Source organism: Schistocerca serialis, chromosome 2 (genome assembly GCF_023864345.2).
Source record: "Schistocerca serialis cubense isolate TAMUIC-IGC-003099 chromosome 2, iqSchSeri2.2, whole genome shotgun sequence".
In the NCBI taxonomy this organism is placed as follows: Eukaryota; Metazoa; Arthropoda; class Insecta; order Orthoptera; family Acrididae; genus Schistocerca; species Schistocerca serialis.
Window position 1 is genome coordinate 763,839,690 of NC_064639.1, and position 19,500 is coordinate 763,859,189.

The 19,500-nt window shown below is 38.6% G+C and overlaps 1 protein-coding gene across 1 annotated transcript in view; it reads right to left on the reverse strand.

Moving 5' to 3' along the window:
- The window catches only part of LOC126456388 (uncharacterized), a 109,830-nt gene that overhangs the window by 83,880 nt on the left and 6,450 nt on the right, over positions 1–19,500 (reverse strand). The window contains exons 2-7 of the mRNA XM_050092141.1: positions 18,788–18,861; positions 17,179–17,394; positions 12,345–12,478; positions 5,520–5,604; positions 5,320–5,415; positions 5,020–5,192 (exon numbers count right to left, since the gene is read on the reverse strand). Of these exons, the coding sequence (XP_049948098.1) occupies positions 5,020–5,192; positions 5,320–5,415; positions 5,520–5,604; positions 12,345–12,478; positions 17,179–17,394; positions 18,788–18,861 (778 nt within the window). The remainder of the gene's footprint in view (positions 1–5,019; positions 5,193–5,319; positions 5,416–5,519; positions 5,605–12,344; positions 12,479–17,178; positions 17,395–18,787; positions 18,862–19,500) is intronic.

Genomic DNA, 19,500 nt, shown 5'->3' on the forward strand with positions numbered 1-19,500 from the left:
CATGAATTGTTTCTAAGTATTTGTTTTTGAAGATTTGACATTTTAATGGAGAGTATTACTTTGTGTTTTCAGATTGCATCTAATGCCATAATAAATAGTAAAAAAAAATGTATGCTGGACATTTTGCAATTCTGTGCAGCCATCCTAAATTATCAAATTTATTTAATCCACAGCAATAACAGTTCGACATGAAGTGAGGAAGGAGACTGCCTGATTTAATGGACTTTTACATTAAATAAATTTCCCTTGTGCAGGCTGTCATGATATCCAGCTGGGTAAACAACAAATGTTAGTTGTAATTGTCATCTCATGAGGTAGTCTGCCATGCAGGAAATGTTAAATGTGACCGTCTAGTTGGCTGGTGAGGTATTACCGAAAAGCCAAGGGCAAAATCAATGAAAACAGAAAGTAAAACCAGAAATTGAAAAACATGAGAGTTTGAGTAAGAGGTACACAAATGGCAGTTACACAAGTTTTTGCAGGCCAAAATGTGGAAACAATGACCATTAAAGATAATTAATGCAAGATGAACACATTTTAAAGACTGGAAATCATAAATAATCACTTTCATCTCACAGACTGCTTAAGCAATATAGAAATGCAACTACATAATCAGCCTGTTACTACAGATCGATAGTTGCCAAATCTGCAGCTGTTATTGAAAAAATTGTACTGCTACGTATTATATTTTTCACTTTAATGCAAGTAAAATGGTTAACTGTGATGTTTTAACGAAAATATTCCACAGAAGAATGATTTTTTCTTTCTTTTTCCGTTTTCCTTCATTTTCATTGCTTTGTCTATCTTGCATCTGCATATACTTCCTCTTCTTACCTGCATGATTAATTTTAGCTAGTGCACAATTTAGATGCAGCTAGCGTCTACTGCATACACCTTTTAAAAGTTCCAAGGCACATATAAGCAATGAGAGCTGCTTTCCAACAGTGTTTCTCTCTTATACTGGATTTAATTAAGGCGCTGATCGAAGCTTAAAAATTAGCCACTACAAGTCGTGCACTGTCTCAGCTACAATGAATGACAAATTAAAAAATATTATGAGGTACTAATAACCAGATTTTAGGAACTTTAAATGAGAAGTTCTGGTATACACAATGATAATGTATGTTCTAGTGAAAACTGTTCCACATTTCCACCTTGCCTGTTTGATGTCAGAAGAGGTCGCTCCGCTTAGAGTTGCAATAGTGGGAATGCACATTGTTTCTTATTCACCTACACTAAGCATTCATAATGATTGTTTCAACTTAAAATTTCACCAAATGGGAAATCCATTCTGTATATGGTTTTCAGTGACAAAACAAACTCAAAACTATTGACATTCATCATAAAATTAAATGTGTATAAAATGTGTAATTAGTGAAGGTGTCATCTAGATAGCATCGACAATGACATAATGACAACAGAAGTCGCCATCCACCGGTAGTGGGTAATAAACAGGTACAGAAATCTGACAAAAGATATCATGAAAATGTGTTCTATGATATCTCAACTGTCAATCAACCTTCAACAGACTTCTTGGAATGTTTCTCACGAGATCGTGAATGAATTGGTAGGGTATCATAAGTTCTGTGCTCATCTGATTCCAAAACTCCTATGTGAGAACCATAAAACTGAATAGATGACTGCTTCCCTGGATTTTCTTTTTTGTAAGAACTTGGAAAGATAGAGATAGAGATAGAGAGAGAGAGAGAGAGAGAGAGAGAGAGAGAGAGAGAGAGAGAGAAGGTTATGGCTATTGTAGTTTGAGACGCTTAAGCAAACCTGTTTTTGTATTTTATGGAACATTGAAGTACTGCCAGTTCTGGAACACTTCATGAGAAACGTAAAAAACTTAGGGGAACCATTCAAAACAAGTGACATGACTCTCAACCAAAGGTATTATGTTTTTGTATGACAGTGCTTGGTCACACTATGCTAAACAGACACGAGAATTGTTGTCAGTTGCAAATATTTCTAAACATCCTCCTTACAGTGCAGACATGACTCCGAGTGTTTTCCACATTTTCACGAATATGAAAAAGTAGCTTGGCTCCCAAACCTTTGACTGCAATGACTGCAGCAGGATCTTATGGAGAGGGAATTTGACAACTCATAAAGAGAGATGATAAATGCTTGAATTTGAATGGTGATCATACAAACAAAGTAATAGGGAGGTGTCGTTTCTAATTTTACACATGAATTTACCTTGCCAATTCCAGTATTTTATTTACAGCAAAACAGAGGTGAGTTTCCAACAGCCTTCATACAAAACATTCATTTCCTGATTTGAAAGAAATACCCACAAGTAGTTCATTCTACATAATGATGTCCTGCAGAAGATAATTGTACATGTTCACCAGCATATGTAAACAACGAGAAAATATTTTAACAGAACATGTACTATTTTTATTTAAGTGTGATTGTACTGCAACAGTTCAAAATAATTAAAATTAAATTTGTAATTTACTGTTACGAAAATAACTTCAAAATTTTCATTATGTAAATCACATCTGTTAACAGCAAACTTCATTATATTTATGACATTAAATTTCAGGTCCTGCTACCATATTTCTAGTAAATCAATTGAATGGAAGGAAGGGAGCTTCAGGGGTGTTATGACCATAAAACCTGGATACTGGCCAGTGGTTCATGTAGTATTAATTTGAAAAGTCTACTTTGCATTATTCCTTGTGAAAGGATGTGGAAAACAACAAAGCAAGGGGTGCAGTCTAAGATACTTTGACAAACTGTGAAGCATTGTGAAGGTTCTTTAATGGTTTAAGCACTCATGTCATGGTTTTCAGTAGGCTCAATAGCCTGACTGAATGGAGAAGCAACTATTAAGTGTTAAGATAGCATTTTTTATGATTAAGATGTTAACTCTTTGTCACAAGCATTGTTTCTAGGACATAACTGTTTCTTCCAATGTGATAATGTTCCCATAAACATGGCTGAAAATCTCCATAATTTGTTTGATCATTATGACACAAAATAACTTGTATTTCCTGAGATATCTGAACATTATTTGGCGATTGTAGTTTATATAGAAAGCCAATTAAGAACCTATTACAGTCAAAGAAATTAGAATAGTTTCTCTACAAGAAACAGTATAAAATCCTATTAACCATCTTTTAGGATTTGTATACAATTAAAACTCCATGTGAATTCTTGCTGCTTTGGATGCAAAATGTATATTATTTGGTCCAGTCCCTGTAAGTGTAAGGGCAAAAAATTGAATCATAGATTATCTCAGTCTGGTCAGGATGTAATGTTAAGGGAGGGAGTAATATTGAAGAAAAGAAACAGCAAGAGTGAACCCAAAGCCATGTAAAAAGTAGAGAACCACGTTGATGGGGTTGGAAAAAAAATGTTAAAAACATGGTAAACAACAAGAAGACAATGTACAACAATAAGCTAAATTGAAGCAAACTATGTACAACACAATAAAACTAACTGGAGATGATCATAATCAAAATAATGACCCAATTGTATGGTAACAAGACACAAACATATGACGGAAGTTGAAATAATTACTAAACGCAGGTGTTCCATTTTATCACATATTGGGAAAAGGATAGATTGCTACTTACCATAAAGATGACCTCCTCCAGCTGGAGACAGGCACAATTAAAAGAATGTTAAAAATAATAGCTTTTGGTCAAAACCTTTTTCAGCAAAGAAAGCACGTACAAACAAGCACACCTCATGAGCACATGACCATTACCACAGGCAACTCCAACTGGATTCCAGTTGGAGATGCCCAGGGTAGTGGTATGTGTGTAGGAGGTGTGTTTGCTTGTGTGAATGTGTGTGCATCTTCTTTCCTGAAGAAGACTTCAGCCAAAAGATATAATGTGTAACATTCTTTTCGTTTGGCCTGTCTGAAACTCAACCGGTCACATTTACGGTGAGTAGCAACCTATCCTTTTCCTAATATTGTGATATTCCAACCTGAGATTCCATTATTTAATCATTATATAATTTAAAATGATTTCATGCCAAATGATGTATTTCACTTTGCACTAATGTGTGATCTGTGCATTCTACATAGTTGTAAATTATGTGCTACACTAGGAACTGAAGCTTGATCTCTGCTCCCTACTAGATGAGCTATCCAAGGGAGTTCCATGGATAGATATAGCTTCAGATTTACAGGGACTCCTCTAAAATCTCTCTTCTATAACAGTGTACAGTGATTCATCTGCCAAATAAGTCCAGTCTTCCAGTACATCTCAACTACTTTTCTATGCTCAATGGAAGTTCTACTGAAACTGGAGACTATAATCCCAAAACGGAAGGTTTTGGTGAAGAACAAAATGAAATCTTGCAACTTGCAAGTAAGTGCTCTGCCTTACACTTTAAAACAGTGTCAGACAGAGCAACCACACAAAATCTCCTACTCTCAATGGTGTAAAATATTTCAAAAAGCATTAAGGGAATCTCAAAAAGGAACTGAAGTCTCAAAAACAGTGATACTGAAACCAGTATCACAACCCAAGGCTTCTTTCATTTCAGAAAGGTGACAGGATATTCATTCAAACTCACAGATTTGTTAAGTGAGAAACTGGAGGGAAATGTTTTCCTGAGTGTGCAGACTGACCTTACCAAACATTCTACTTGATAGGGTTGAAGCTGCAAAACCCGGATATTGGAGTACAAAGAATTTCCCTGAAGATATCTACAAAACAAAAATATCTTTTGTTCTTGACAGTCATATCTCATAAACTGCTAACTATATGCACTTTGAACTTCTATATGTGCTGAAATGTAGAGATAATGGATGGAACTGAAGTACCAGCAAAAAAATATATACTTCATTCTAATATGAGGAAACACACACTACATTTTTATGTTACAATAATGTTTGACTTGCTGTACACTTGTGCTATCATACCACTCAGCAATAACAAAAATCATCACTTACATATTGTTCTCAAATACTGAAATCTCGAAGCAGATCTTGCCCAGATATTCCAAAATTCAAAAATGAAAATAAAAGAAGACAACTTCTTGGACACTTACAAGTTATTCCTATAAGGAGAAATATATGAAGGCAGAGGTAGCCGGTATGTTCCTTCACCCAGAACTTTAACTATTACTTCATCATCGGTCAGTTCAGCATAAGGCAACTTTCCAAACTCACATATCTCCCAAAGAACAACACCCAAATTCCAAACATTGGCATTGGGTGTAACCTGAAAAAAAAAAAAAGTCTGTTGAACATACATACAAAGCAAGCTCAAATATGACTAACAAGATTAAAATATCCTGTAATATTTCTGTTCAATGTACAAATGAAAATCTAGTTATGAAATTGTGTACCTCTTTTGTTTCAATTGTAGTTTCTGTGCAATGTAATGTCTCTGGAGCACACCATCGAATAGGAAGGGCTATGTCTCCAGCACAATAGTAATCGTCCTGTTGAACATAAGAACAATATACTATGCTGTTCCAATAAAAAGGGTACCATCTATACAAGAATACAGTATGTCATGCCAGTTTATTGAAGGTAAGCCACTCACCTTGAAATTCTCAATGCTTGTGCCATAGTCTCCAATTTTGACTGTCAAATCTGATGTGATGAGACAATTCCTGGCCGCTAGGTCCCTTAAAACAAAACAGAAAGGAGGTTTTACATAAATTCATGACTTAATTCATAGTTACTAATAGATAAAATAAGAGACACAGAATGACAGTACTTAGCTAAGCTAATACTTAGTTTCAGACGATTCAATACTTAGTACTGCTAATAAAATCATTTAACGTAGAATGTAGTAATCATAGATTTTACAACTATATGTTCCTTGTTTAAGGAGAAAAGAGTGATCAACACTGAAAAGTTGGAAAAAGGGGGGGGGATACATCAGATAGACATTCATCATAAGACGTGTAAGATGCCCAAACGATGTCAATCAGTAAGGGCCATCCATGAGCTCTGGATAAGTTGTTCAGCGTTAACAACAGTATGGAAAGGACCAATTAAAATGTCACAATCAACATTACAAGCATTCAGTATGGCTGAGGTTTCTGCCACAAAATCAGTTTCATGGAAAACTGGAAGAAATGTGCAGAATTGAAAAAGAAACTTTTGTCTTACCTACTTTCACACAGAAGAGAAATTTTATGGCTTCACAGGTGGTGACCTATGTCGAATGGCTTGCCAATTAGTGACAAAGAATGACGTATAACAACTGTTTAAGAATGCAGATGCAGGAAGAACCTGTTTGGATATATTTTTGCAATTTCATTGGAAATAGACAAGAATTATTTGCTTTTATGATAGGGCTGAAACAGATGATTCTTCAATGTGTTCAGTTGTTGCCAAGGGAAAAATTCATGTATATTTAGAGTGAAAATCACACGAGGGTTTGATACCATGGCTGAGTGATTGCTAGTAATTCATTTTTCTCTCCTGCAGTGTTTGAAACTAAATTAAACCCACATGAATCTATCAGCTTGCGATCGTAGCATTGACTCCATTTAATAACTCACATTTACTTGCAAAAAAAGCAGATCTTGGTGTCAGTACAATTTCAAAAAACTTTTTTGATCTTTTAGCTACAGGGGGCTATTCAAACACATTGCTTTTTTTCTGAACACAGATGGGCCATATCCAGGATTCCAGTACAGCATGTTATTTCCCATACTTTTGGCTATGAAACCCTCTTTTTCAACATAATCTCTGGTCAATGCAATGGCCTTATGCCACCTTACCGGGAGGGCCTGCATGTGTGCATGGCACCACTCTATTGTGAACATTTTAGCCAATGTCTTGCTGGATCAATAAACCCCCCCCCCCCCCCCAATCATCCATGTACTGCTTCCCGCAGAGTGCATCATTCATTGAGCCAAAGAGACAGAATTCAGAAGGTGCAGAATCTGGGCTTTAGGGTGAATGAGGAAGAATAGTCCAATGATTCTGTGCGCTCATCTCAGGTGCACTGACTTACTTGTTCAGATGGTTCTAAGATCTATGGGACTTACCATCTGAGGTGAACAGTCCCCTAGAACTTAGAACTACTTAAACCTAACTAACCTAAGGACATCACACACATTCATGCCCGAGGTAGGATCCGAACCTGCGACCGTAGCAGTGGCGCAGTTCGGGACTGAACCACCTAGAACCGCTCGGCCACAGTGGCTGATGACTTGTTTGTGATCTTGCACTGTCATGGAGAAGAAATTTGTTTGCATTCGTTGTGGTGATGAACATGATGAAGTCATTTCTTCAGTATTACACCTGTGTGGGGCCAGCCAGCACATAGGACATCGGATAGCGTTGTGTGTCTTTGTTGTGGTGATGACAGATGCCTCGCTCAACGACTCACCGCATTTTTATTCACTGCCAGGTCTCTGGAGACATTCTGCAAGAGCCTATGAATATCCATGATGCTCTGGTTTTCTGCCAAAAGAATCTCAATGACAGTTCTCTGCTTGGAACACACCTCTATTACAGATGCCATTTTGAAGGCTATGTATATTGCCGCCATCTATCAGAACTTCATGGAATTATAGAGGCGGAAGCAGGAATATTCCACAATGTCCCACAACAAATTCCATATTTTTTCAATTGAAATTGGCTGAGAAAAATGTGTTGCTTTACTTTTTGAACACTGCTTGAACATTTGACTCAGAGTAATGTATTGTCTAAAAGTAGTGATCGGTACGGTGCACACTATCACACTTTTTCAATACAATATTTGTAAATCAAGTGCTTGAATGTTACAAATAATGAAAAGGTAAATGGTTTATTAAGAAGCTAAGATTTCATACTACCATGTGCGAAAAAAATCAGTTTTTTTAATCATAAACTTACTTCAAAATTGACTGAGAAACGCTATCGAAAATTCCTTTGAAAACAAATATGAAATGAAGATTAGCAATTTTCTTTTTCACACACAAAAATTAAAGCTTTTGATGAAAAAATAAGTTCGTAAAATGGCATAGCATAGTCTTGTATACCTTGTAGTGGTTTTACAGAGTGAAAATTGGAGAAGTGGATTTTTCCCCTTTTTCCAGAGAGGATGATCAGGCCATTTTAACGTGGGATGCTTGAACAAGCATGAGGGAAATCAAACACAATTGCTCCCTGTGAGCAAAGTGACTACACTGACATTTGCTAAACTTTCACTGAATTACATGCACCGATTAATTCGAGTGAGCACAAATGCTAAATGTAGACCTCCAGTAAGCAGGTGGAAGACAGGGACTACCGAATGTTGAAGCCAGAGGTTTACAGGGATGAAAAACATGTTGCAAACATAGTTCCCACATGTGCAAACTTCAAAAGCTGGAGTTGGTGGAAAGAATCCAAATGGCACAGACTGCGAAGCAGTTGTTACAGTGATGCACACTGTGTTGGGTGACAGACTCACCAACTAGGGGGTCCAGCTGTCTCTTGGCCACAGTTTGGCACAGTGGCCATTCATGTGGACAACTTGTTAGTTGTTATTCTCATGTAGAAAGTAACACAAAGGTTGCAGCTAAGTTGGTAGATCACATGGCTACTTTCACAGGTGGCCCTGCCTTGATAGGTAGGAGACACTCAAATAAGAGCTGACTGAAATATGGATGTTGTTTGGTTCCTACAATCTAGCATTAGAGAATAATTGATAATAAAGAAACTGTTCTTACAGCAACTCTGGCTTTAAATAAACTCCCAGGAGTAGGAAAGGAAAGAGCATAAAAAAGATTCAATGCACACAGTAAGAAACAGCTGATTAATCTTTGAGCAAATTGCAGTAAGAAATTTGCAAAAATAAAATAAAAAAACTGCCATTATACGAGGGCTACTCATACATTAAACTCAGTGTGGTTATTAAAAATAAACAACTGCTTGTAGCTTCATGATAACTGTGTGTATGAAAAAGGATGTCATGTTGCATCAGCCAGCTCATTATTTCATTTATCAGTGTGTAAACAGCAAATTATCTTCATTGTTACAAAGCAGTTGAAATGTATGTTGTTAGTGTGTCTCCCATCAACTGTGATATACATTCTGTCATTCATTTCCTGCAAGCACATGGAGTCAATGCTGCTGCGATTCATCACCAATGTGATGTGTGTATGGGGCAAGGGTTATGAGTGATGGTGTTGTGAGGAAATAGTGCAGAAAATTCAAGGACAGTCACATAGATGTGCATGATGAAATCTCTCAAGAAAGACACACAGATGTGACTGATGAACTTGTGCAACATGTTTATGAAATTGTGAGTGCAAGTTGTCTATCCACAGTTCACACAGTTTCTGAAGATGTGGCTTGGACTTATAGGACCACCCTCTTTAACATCACAGAAAGGTTAGGTTAGCAGAAGTTCTGAGCTTGGATGGGCACCAAAATTTCTTATCAATGATCACAAAACTGAAGTAATGTGTTCAGCCGAACACCACTTGAATGCTACATGAAGAGAGAGAGAAATTTCTGAACAAAATAGTGACTAGGGATGAGACAAGGGTGCAGTACGTGAACTCTGAAACTAAAGGGCAGTCCAAGCAGACGTTGTTAAACCACAAAATGATTGTTACAGTTTTCTGGAATCACAAAGAAATTTTGACAATCGATTTCACAAGAATATTTCTTGAGAACATTGCAACATCACAGGTTTATTGTGAGACTCTTTATGAAACTTTGAAGGACAAACCAAAACAAATCAGTACATGATGATTACCGAAGTGATCATTATTACTTCACAACAATACACGACCACATGCTGCAAATTGAATGAAGAAAAAATTCAGACTTTCAGGCCAGTAGATTTTTCAACATTCTCCCTGCAGCCCACACTTGGCACCAAGCAATTTTTGTCTCTTACGAAGATAAAGGCCTGGCTGGCAGCTCAGCACTTCATGACCAAGGATGTACTCAAGGATGCTGTCAACAGCTGGCTGAAGCACCAGGCGGCACTGTTCTTTGAGGAAGGGATAATGTAGCTGGTGTCACAATATGGCAAATCTTGCATGCCTGGTGATCTGCAGCTGTCAGATATTTATTAAAGGCCATCTCCTACACACCATGAATGGAGCTAGACAGGTTTATTTGCCAAAACTGGTTTTCAGGCTTATGACCCATCATCAGTGCTATAAACGTACATAATACACCACTAGTGATGCGTTATAAACCCAAAAAATGGTTTTGGCAAATAAACATTTCTAGTATAGCTCATGGTGTGTAGATGATGTCCTTTAATAAATAGCACAAATCATTGAATTTCCATTGTCTTTGTGAAGAACTAATGTCAACACTGTTGCTATCTGAGTCGTTATTTTGTCATTTAGAGATGGTGACTGGAGCTGTGAAGGCTAGAAAGTGGAGTGCCAAGTGGAGAAGTTGGAACATTTGTGACATTCTTCTGTCTGAGTTCAATAGAGGGGTGACAACAGAAGAGACAGCCAGAAACACTTTCACTGTGTATGGGAATAATGTCACTAGACAGAGCATGGCAGGAAAATGGTTTTCTCGTTTAAAGGAGGATTGTTTTGCCATTAGCGACTCTCCACATTCACAAAGACCTTCGGGGGTTGACGAAGATAATTTAAATGCATTAATCCACAATGCCCCAATGTCGGAGTGCTCGAGAACTGGCAAATGTGATGATCTATGATCATTCCATTGTGCAATGAGGAATGTTCAAAAATCAGGTATGCAGATATACACTCTAGGCCTAAATCATAAAAATCAGTGCGTGGCCATATGTACATCACTGCTTGCTCAACGTCAATTGGCTCGTGAATAACACCGAACATTCCTATCACAAGAATAGGTGCCTTTATACTAATACGAGGGCTATCCACAAAGTACATTACGTTTTGGAATTAAAAATAAATAAATCATTGGAAATTTTTTTTATTATATACAGATGAAAGCCACACTTAAATACTACTTTTCTACATAGTTGCCATTTAAATTAAGGCACGTATCATAGCGATGGACGAGCTTGGAAATTCCTTCATCGTAAAATTCGGCTGCCTGCGCCTTCAACCATGTGGTTACCTCTTCTTTTGGGACAGAAAAGGTGTGATTTTTGTGGAATTCCTGGAAAGAGGCACTACAATACTGCACAACCTCAGATGAGCAATACAAAACAAGCGCAGGGGAAAGTTGAGCTCAAAGATCTTGCTGATTCACGACAATGCCCGGGCCCACACGGCAAATGCCACTCGTGAAGTTCTCGAATCTTTTAAGTGGGAGTTGTTTCCTCATCCACCGTACAGTCCCGACCTGGCACCGAGCGACTTCCACTTATTTCCAGCAATGAAGAAGTGGTTGGCCATGCAGCGTTTTGATGACGACGCACAGCTTCAAGAAGAGGTAACCACGTGGTTGAAGGCGCAGGCAGCCGAATTTTATGACCGAGGAATTTCCAAGCTCGTCCATCACTATGATAAGTGCCTTAATTTAAATGGCAACTATGTAGAAAAGTAGTATTTAAGTGTGGCTTTCATCTGTATATAACAAAAAAAAATTCCAATACTTCATTTATTTTTAATTCCAAAACGTAATGTACTTTGTGGATAGCCCTCGTATAAGGAAAAGAAAGGAATGGCTGAGCTCAAACAAAGCAGTAACTCCCCATAAAAGACCTGCGTGCATCCACAAAACAATGTTCTGTGTCTGGTGGAACAGCAACTCTGTGGTCCAGTATGAACTGCTCCTTGAGGTGTAACCATCACTGCTGACATTTATTGTCAACAAGTGAGATGTCTTGCAGATGCAATCAAAGAACAATGACCAGGAGGACTGCAGAAAGTGATGCTACTCCACAATAACGCCTGCTCGCATTCTGGCAGACTCCTCTCTCTATCGAACAATCTTCAAGGATCTTCCCTTACATATGAAAATACACTTCAAATGAGGCTTGATGAGTTCTTTGCCTCAAAATCAGGTGACTTTTACAATTGTAGGATCAAAAGTTACCCTAGCACTGGGAGATTGTTGTAAATAGTGAAGGAGAATATACAACTTATGACTTACGCCTCTGTTATGCGTATATGTTATGGTTATTAAACTTATGGAAAAACACTACAAATTTATGCATCAATCTAATATGTAAAACAATTATGTAGTTTTTCTTTTCTAACAGCCAATCTGAGGCTAATTTATGAATATCCTTTGTAAAAAATATAGTCACCGAGATATTTTTTGTGTGAATGTAAAGGTGTGATTGATCTGTCTGAATACAAAAGAAGGAGAATCTGAAGCATAAATAAGTAGAACCAGAGAAAGAGAACTGATTAAGTGTAAAACCTCAGGTAGCTGAAACTTTATATATTTTACCAACAAGTCACACACCAACACAGTTGGATACATGTTGAGGCTGATTTGCAGAAAAATAATGAAAACTACTTACGTATGTACAAATCCTTTTGAATGCATATGATGTAAACCAGCTGCAATATTGCAGGCCATTTTCAATGTCACACCTTGCTGATTAAGAACATCTGCTGTTGATGCATTCTGCATCAAAAATGTCTTCACATCTCCCTAAAATAAAATATCTTCCTACAGTGAAACAGATACAAAAAAAGTACTAGCATTGCACTTCACAGTTGCAAAAACAACTGCCTGTAACAGTAGTAACAAATTACAATGCAATCTTAAATAGTATTAAACAATGGAAAATCCAGGATGGAGTGTAACAATGTAATGAAAAGGATAGTTGGTACTCACCATATAGTGGAGATGCTGAGACACAGAAAGGTGCAACAAAAAGACTGTTGGAAAGTTAGCTTTCAGCCAAGAAGGCCTTTGTCAAAAGCAGAGAACATTCGCACAAGCACATACTCATGCAAATGCAACACGCACACACACACGACCACAGTACTTGGCAGGTAGAGCCACACTGCAGGCAGCAGGGCATTATGGGAGAGGCAACCGGGCGGGGGTAAGGAGGAGGTTGGGGCAGGGAAGGGGAGCGATAGAAGGGTAGGGGTGGGAGTGTGGGACAGTAAAGTGGTGCTGGAAGTGTGCAGGGATGAGATAGAGAGTGGGGCAACTAAGTGCAGTTGGGAGTTTAGACAGAGGGCAGGGGAGAAGAGGGGGGTTAGAGGAGAAGGAGACAAGTTAAAAATACTGGGTGCATTAGGGGAACAGAGGACTGTGTAGTGCTGGAATGGAAACAGCTAGATGGGCACAGACATGACTAACAAAGATTGAGTCCAGAAGGGTTACGGAAACATGGGATGTACTGCAGGGAGAGTTCCCACCTGCACAACTCAGAAAAGCTGGTGTTGGTGAGACGTTTACAGATGGCACATGCTGTGAAGCAGTCATTGAAATGAAGGACATTGCATTGGGCAGTGTGCTCAGCAACAGGGTGGTCCAGTTGTTTCTTGGACACAGTTTGTCAGTGGCCATTCATGCGGACAGACAGCTTGTTGGTTGTCACGCTCACATAGAATGCAGCACAGTGGTTGCACCTTAGCTCGTATATCAAATGACTGTTTTCGCAGGTAGCATTGCCTTTGATGGGATGGGTGGTGTTTGTGACATCACTGGAGTAGGTGGTGATGGGAGGATGTATGGGACACATTTTGCATCTAGGTCTATTACAGGGTTATGAACCATGAGGCAAGGGGCTGGGAGCAGGGGCAGTGCAGGGGTGGCCAAGAATATTGTGTATGTTCGGTGGGCGGCGGAATGCCATTGTGGGAAGAATGGGAATGATAGCAGATAGGACATTTCTCATTCCTGGTCATGACGGAAGATAGTTGAAACCCTGGTGTAGAATATAATTCAGTTGCTCCAGTCCTGGGTAGTACTGAGTCACGAGGGGACTGCTCCTCTGTGGCCGGATGGTGGGGCTTTCGGAGGTGTTGGGTGACTGCAAGGCATGGGAATCTGTTTTTGTACAAGGTGGGGAGGGTAATTATGCTCTGTAAAGGCATCAGTGTGACCGTCAGTATACAGGGTGAATCAAAAAGGACCATACAATTAAAAAAAAGGCATAAATATTATGTTATTTGAGATATGTGTCATAAACAACATACTGTTGAAAATAGAAAACTCCTAAGTTTTACACAGTTTCTGCTTGGTACAGCAGTGTGTGCCCATTCAGTTCTAGCAAAAATGCTGTTGGGACAACAGAAAGCATTTTGTGTTCTACATTTTGTTCAGTGCAGGTCAGTAATAATTGTTCAGCATGACTTTCATACTAGGTATGATGTGGTTCCTCCTACAGCACAGAGCATTAGATGATGGCATGAACAACTCTGAGAAACAGTTTGTTTGTGTAAAAGCAAATCGCTGGTCCGTCCCCGAGTGTCTGACACAGACTTTGAACGCATCCACCATAGTTTCATGAGGAGTCCGCAGAAATCCATTCACTGTGCAGGTCCACAGCTCAACATCCCCCAATGTCCATCTGCTGTGTGTTTCAACAACATTTACAAATGAAAGCATACAAAATTCAGCTACTGCAAGCTCTTCATGAAGGTGACAAACAACAATGTGTGGAGTGCTGTAATACTGGCGAGATGGAGGATGACAGTTTTCTTCCACACTTAGTGTTTAGTGACGAGGCAACACTCCATTTAAATAGAAAGGTCAACTGTCATAATGTGAGAATATGGGGTAGGAACAACCACATGAAGTTGTACAACATGAGAGGGACTCTCCAAAATTTAATGGGTTGTGCAGTTTCACAGGAAAAGGTGTATAGTCCATTTTTCTTTGCTGAGAACACTTTTACAGGAAGCACATATCTCTCAATATGCTTGAGACATTCTCGCTTACACATTCTTGCCCTCTCCCTCTCTCCCTCTCTCTCTCTCTCTCTCTCTCTCTCTCTCTCTCTCTCTCTCTCTCTCTCTCTCTCTCTCTCTCTCTCTCTGTTCAGTTAATTATGAATTCTTACACTGATAATCACAAAAAACTACTGTCTTTCAAAACAGTTTCCACAACATGGAATTTCTATATTGCAGACAAGTAGCTCAATTTTGTCAAATAGAATTTAACAGAAATTATGACAAATTCCTGTTCTAAAAATACAAAAACAAGTTATGGTAGAACACACATGAAGCAGTCACATTAATGTAACCACCAATCAAAAGCCTGAATAGCCACCTTTTACAGTATGAATGTGCAGGAAAAAAGCCAATGAGGTTCTGGAAGGTACTCACAGAGATGCGGAGCCATGCCGCCTCCAGTGGCATGACCAATTATGCTAGATTTTATGGTTGAGGATCCATGGTGTGAGCGGCCAGATTCTCAACTGGGTTTAAATCTGGAGGGTTTAGTGGCCGGGGTACTATGGTCAACTCCTCCTGGTGCTCTTCAAATTGCACACATACATTGCAAGCTGTGTTAACATGTAGCGTTAATCTGCTGGTAGATGCCATCATGCTGTGCTGAGGAAAAACAAACGTCATGTAGGGTGAAGATGTTGAGTCACACACAGGCACAACAATAAGTCTACTAAACACATACGTTTTCAACCAGAAGGTCTCCTTCCAATATACGTATTTTGGCAGAAAGTTTACGTGTTTAGTAGTTGTTTTATTGTACCTGTCTGCGACTCAAAATCTCTGCTATATGGTGAGTAGCAATCTACCCTTTTCATAATGCAATTATTATTATTCCATCCTGGATTTTCCATTGTGTGAAACTCCATGCAGAGGTGGTCATGGTTCCCAAGGATAGCTGCATACTTCTGTTAATCCTCTGTGCCTTCCAGAATGATGAGATCACCCAGGGAATTCCAACAAAACATTTCCCAGACCATAAGGCTCCCTCCTCTGGCCTGGACCTTTCCAGCAATTGTTGCAGGTCTGAACACGCCAAAGACCATTTGTCGCATTGAGCATAACACATTATTCATCTGAAAAGACCACTTGTCGCCACTCTCAGTTGCTGTCCAGGTGTGGTAATGGCATGCAGATTCCAGTCTTCATCGCCAATGAAGATCAGTTAGCATGGTTGAATGAACCAGGTGCCTGCTGAAGAGTCCCATACACAGCAACATTTGCTGAACGGTCATTGAGGAAACACTGGCAGTAGCCCCTTGGTTCATATGGGTGGTGACTTGCTCAACAGTTGCACATTTATTCACCAGTACAAATATCTGCAGCCATCATTCACTCCTCTCATCTATAGCTTGTGGTGCATCACAGTCTCCTTGGCACCGGTTTTGGATAGTGCCATTTTGCCATGCACAGTTTACTTTAACCTAGGCAGCAAGTGAGCAATTTACAAACTTAGCCATTTCGAAATGCTTCCACCCTTGGCCTGAAAGCCAATGTCATGCCCTGTTGGATGTCAGATAAATTGCTCCTTTTCTGCATTACGACAACAACTTCACTGTTTTCCGTGCCCTAACCCACTTTATATGGCCTCCACTGCTAGTGCTGCCACCTGCTGTCTGTGAATGGTTATTGCACAAAGATGTTGAACATCGGTGGTGGTCACATTAAAGTGACTGGACCATATGCACCAAGTTTTGGATAGGCATAATTCAGTGCTTCTGCTTTTTGGTGAGTGGTCTCCTTTAATCCAAACGTATTTACCAAACACTTTTTACTACACACAGTGAAAATGATGGTAAATAACAGAAACTCCATCTACCTACCAATGTGTTAATCCAATGACACAAAATATCAACTGCCTTAAGTAATAAAACTCCAGCCATCTTTATTGTTAACATATCATGTAGTCCTTCCATCTCTGCAATGAGGAACATGTGATACTTAGGGGGATTAGTACTGAGAGCATTCCACACCATATATCCACAGAAATTTCACTCTGAAACTCTAATTTAATGGACAGTGAAGCCAATCAGGCACTGTAAAATGAAAATGTTATGAACAATTTGGATAACTCGGGAGTGATAATCAAAGGTCCACATGAGCATAATTTCCATGTGTTTCCTGCAGATGTGGACACTGTGTCACATCACAAACTCTACAAATATATTTCAGCTTTTACTCTACATTAACAATCTGTCCACTGCTGTCTTCTCTGCCAACATATATTCAAAAGTATTAAGAGAGATGCTGACAGCTGTTTGTACTAGGTATAGCTCATGGCTGTTTTCATATGTGACGGAACAAATAATTTTCATGTTATAACTTAAGGTGGAAGTACAATTCACTGAATGATCTGATCTGTGGTATTTTTAAGAGCCTCTTCTCCTTTTTCCTTTTGCTTTTACTTAGATGCTCAGAAGTGGTATAATTAAAAAATCTTACCCCTGGACTAGCTTCCAACAACAGCAGAAAAGGATCTTTCTCAAGACACCGCCCAAGCAACCTAAGAATATTTGGATGGTTTAGATCCCGATGATACCGTACTTCGTGTAGGAAGTACATCTGATCAGTTGGTGTAGCATCTTCACGTAAGATTTTCACCACTACCTTTGAATTCTTCTCACTATTTATTATATTTTGAGCCTCACCTTCCACAACCTGCAATGAATAAAAAAAAAAAAAAAAATGTATATGAAAACTGACACATCAAAAACAATAAAAATATGTTCTTACACATCACAGAAGAATTGTGTGATTAATAATAAATATATAATAGAGGGAAACATTCCACATGGGAAAAATATATCTAAAAACACAGATGATGTGACTTACCGAACGAAAGTGCTGGCAGGTCGATAGACACACAAACAAACACAAACATACTCACGAAATTCAAGCTTTCGCAACAAACTGTTGCCTCATCAGGAAAGAGGGAAGCAGAGGGAAAGACGAAAGGATGTGGGTTTTAAGGGAGAGGGTAAGGAGTCATTCCAATCCCGGGAGCGGAAAGACTTACCTTAAGGGGAAAAAAGGACAGGTATACACTCGCACACACACACATATCCATCCGCACATACACAGACACAAGCAGACATTTTCCTTTACAAATGTCTGCTTGTGTCTGTGTATGTGCGGATGGATATGTGTGTGTGTGCGAGTGTATACCTGTCCTTTTTTCCCCCTAAGGTAAGTCTTTCCGCTCCCGGGATTGGAATGACTCCTTACCCTCTCCCTTAAAACCCACATCCTTTCGTCTTTCCCTCTCCTTCCCTCTTTCCTGATGAGGCAACAGTTTGTTGTGAAAGCTTGAATTTCGTGTGTATGTTTGTGTGTCTATCGACCTGCCAGCACTTTTGTTCGGTAAGTCACATCATCTGTGTTTTTAGATATAATAATAAATATATGTGAACTACATAGTATATTTACATATTTGTGTGAAAGCATTTGTTCTTCATAAACAACTAGAAACTTTAAAAAAGCTTCTCAAATAAAATCTCATCCTAAGTTGTGATCCAGTTCTTAGATCCAAAGCAAAAAGAGGTCAATACAGCGGGAATTCAGCCATTGGCATAGTTTTTAAATTCTCCATTCAAATGATGTGTTCCAATCAGAAAGAAAGCAACTTTAAGACATTCAGTGTTTTGAGCTCTCAGATCAAACATGCTTTCATCTCAACTAACATGCAAAGACTACAGAGGGACATGTATTTCTCTGGAATAGTTTCCTGTTTATCGTCAGCACATTTTGCAGTCTCGTCTTCCATTCCTTTTTGAATAAGGATGATTTTTAAACCATGATATTCTGTACACATCTAAATTAGTGTTTGCTGTACTGTCACACATTATTTACATAAAAGTTGGCTATTACAGCACCTGTCTATACACAAATATGTATAAGCACAGATAAAAATGTCAAAAAAACACAAGTTTTGTACCAGATCTTTAAAAATGATCTTAATATCACTTTACTCAAAATATTCAGAGCTGCTTTAAAGTAATGGTGTTTATCTTAGTACTGTTCAACAGTTGAATATTATGAAATTTCTACTTACCCGACCAAACCACCCTCTACCCAATTCTCTAAGATACTTCAGCTGGTGTCTTGGAAAATTTGCATGGGGATCTTCTGAAACAAAATACATTCTCATTTAAAGTAAAGCAAACTCTCAGTTATTTTACAATATTCTCAGATACACTATCCTAGAGAAAACAACACAAGTATCCTAATTTGATATAAAAATTACAAAATGCTTTTATGTGTGAAGAATGTATACCAATTGCTACATCACATGTAAAATACATCACACGGATGATATTTTTTGATCAGCATCTTCATTTTATAGCATCTACTTTTCTTTTATTAGACTGGTTCCTATTTACACAGAAGTGAAATGTGGACAATACATGTTATAAGAAGAGAACAGAACTTTTGAAATGTTTTGCTCCAGAAGAACGCTGAAGATGGGCAGTCAGATACTAATGAAATAATATTGAATCAAGTCAGAGAAAAAAAAAAAATAATGGCACAACTTGACTACAAGAATGGGCACAACGCAACCTGAGGCATCAAGAAATAGTTAATTTGGTAGGGGAAGGTGGTTAACTGTACAGGAAGACAAAGGCTTACTATAGTTAGCAGAGTCAATTGGATGTAGGCTGCAATAGTTATGAAGAGACTTTCACAGGAGAGAACAGTGTGAAGAACCGCATCAAACCAGTCTTTTGAGAGAAGACCAAGATCACAACCATCACCACCAACAACAAC